General features: G+C 22.1%; 1 protein-coding gene across 1 annotated transcript; it reads right to left on the minus strand.

Annotated features, from left to right (window-relative positions):
• Positions 1–411: 411 nt before the first annotated feature.
• Positions 412–1,842, minus strand: ENU1_080130 (amino acid-polyamine transporter, putative; the record flags this gene model as incomplete). The annotated part of the gene is made up of 1 exon (XM_008858676.1): positions 412–1,842. The coding sequence occupies one exon, from the start codon at positions 1,840–1,842 to the stop codon at positions 412–414; it is 1,431 nt and encodes a 476-aa protein (XP_008856898.1).
• Between the last annotated feature and the right edge of the window lie 456 nt (positions 1,843–2,298).

Raw genomic sequence — 2,298 nt, forward strand, 5'->3', positions numbered from 1 at the left:
TTTATGATATTTATTTTTTTTTATTAAAAAAATATTTTCATTATTTATCTTACGAAATAAATTGTTTTTATTCTTTTTTTTTATTTAAGAATTAATTTTTATGTTTTTTAAATGAATGAATAAAAAAATGTCAATTAATAAATAATATCAATAATTGGATTTTCTTCATATTAAGAATTAACTATTTTAATTTATTCAATATGATTTATGTCTGAAATAAAGTTCATTTCTAATATTTAATATTCTTAAAATGAAATAAATAAAATACAAAAATTTAAAAGAGAAGAAGTAATAAATTATTAATAAATCAATAAAATATATTTAAATTACAAAAAATACATTTACTGTTTATATTTTTAATATTACTTTATTAAATGATGTTTAAGTGAAATAGAAATTATAAATTTGAATTTAATTATTATGTTCATCAATAACAATAACTTCTTTATGTCTTGGTAATGGTTTATATCCATATTTTAGATAATTCACAATATTTTGGTGAGGAACAATTTGTTTTGAACTAAACAAAGCAAAAAAGAATGATACTATAAATGAACAAAGAATCATTGTTAATGCTACTATAACTGTTGTTAAATCAGTTGTAATTCCATAAAAGACAGTAAATAAACAAAATAATATTGAAGGAGAACTTAATAAAATCATTAACCAAGTTGGTCCAGCTTTAAATGGACGATCCAAATAAGGAAATCTAATTCTTAATACAAAGAATGTAATAAAATCACCAATTAAAAATAATGCACTTAATGCACTTGATACTCCAACTAATTGATTAAAAGTAGTTGTAAATGCAAAACATATAGTAATTATCATTGTTAATAATATAGAAGTATCAGGTGTTCCAAAATATTTATTATTTCTTCCAAATAATTTCTTAATAAAATCATTAATTCCTAAATTAGCAATTCCTTGAAGTCTTCTTGCAGTAAAACATATTCCATTTAATAATAATCCAGTTGAAGTTAATAAAGCTCCAATGAATAAAAGCCATGAAACTATTTTCCCCCAAATACCCGCTTGTAATAATTCACTTACATGAATAAATGAACCTTCTTTCCAATTTGGCCATTGATAATCTAATCCAACTCCTGCCATTAATGGTGTTGCAGTACTAAATGAAGTTAAAACAACTAATAAAAATAATGATAATGGTATATTTCTTGTTGGATTCTTTACTTCTTCAATAACATTTGCAGCATTTTCAACACCATTTAAATTCCAAAATATTACACTAAAGAAAGTAGAGAAATCTATATGATTATAAGGTAAATATGTTGATAAATTCCTCCAATTCATGAATGGTATTGCAGTAAAAATAAAAAGAATAAATGGAAGTATAACCATTATAATAATCATTATTGAAACAACTCCAACACATTTAACTCCAATAAAATTTATAAATGATCCAAATAAAATAATACAAATTTTCATTAAATATTGATACCCATTTGGTGTTATAAATTTTTGTGAAACATAACTAACAAATAATGTTGGATATACTGCACAATCTAAACAAGTTGAAAATAATGATAAACATGTAACAAATGGTGTTATAAATTGTCCAAAACTTCCATATGCACTTGAATACCATGTAATATATCCTGCATTAGATGGAATTGAAAGTGACATTTCTGCTGTAAATAAACACATTGGAAATTGTACAAAAAATGGTAATAAATACATTAAAATAATTCCATATAAAGGTCCTATACTTGATATAATTGGTTCTGTTCCATATGCACCTCCAATACAAGATACATACATCATTGCTAATAATGAAATTACTCCTAATTCTCTTTTTGGTAAAACAACTTGTTCATTCATTATTTTTTTTTAATATTACATTTTCAGTTCTCTTTAATTCTTTTTATTGAACTTAAAAACAATAATCTTTCAATTATTTAATTCAAAAAGTATTTGTTTTTTTTCTTCTATTTCTTGTTTTAATAAATCTAATTCTCTTCGTTGACTTGTAGTTTCAATTTCATATTGTTGTTGTTCATTTTTTAATTCGCTGATATATTCTTCAAATAATTTATTTGACTCTTGAAATTCTTGAAGTCTATTTCTTAATATTTGGATTTGTTGTAAATATTCTGAATTTTCAAGCTAACCAATAAGTTTATATTTCATTTTAAATAAAATCAGCACTAAAAGAAACAATCAAACATTGTCAGGTTGACAAGAATTTTCCATTAAATAAATTCTTAGATTCTTTTTTGATAAACATCATCTCCTTCTTTTTTATTTAATAACAAAAATAAAAACAAAACCCTAATA

This window comes from Entamoeba nuttalli (assembly GCF_000257125.1).
Source record: "Entamoeba nuttalli P19 unplaced genomic scaffold asmbl_3763, whole genome shotgun sequence".
Classification (NCBI taxonomy): Eukaryota; Evosea; order Mastigamoebida; family Endamoebidae; genus Entamoeba; species Entamoeba nuttalli.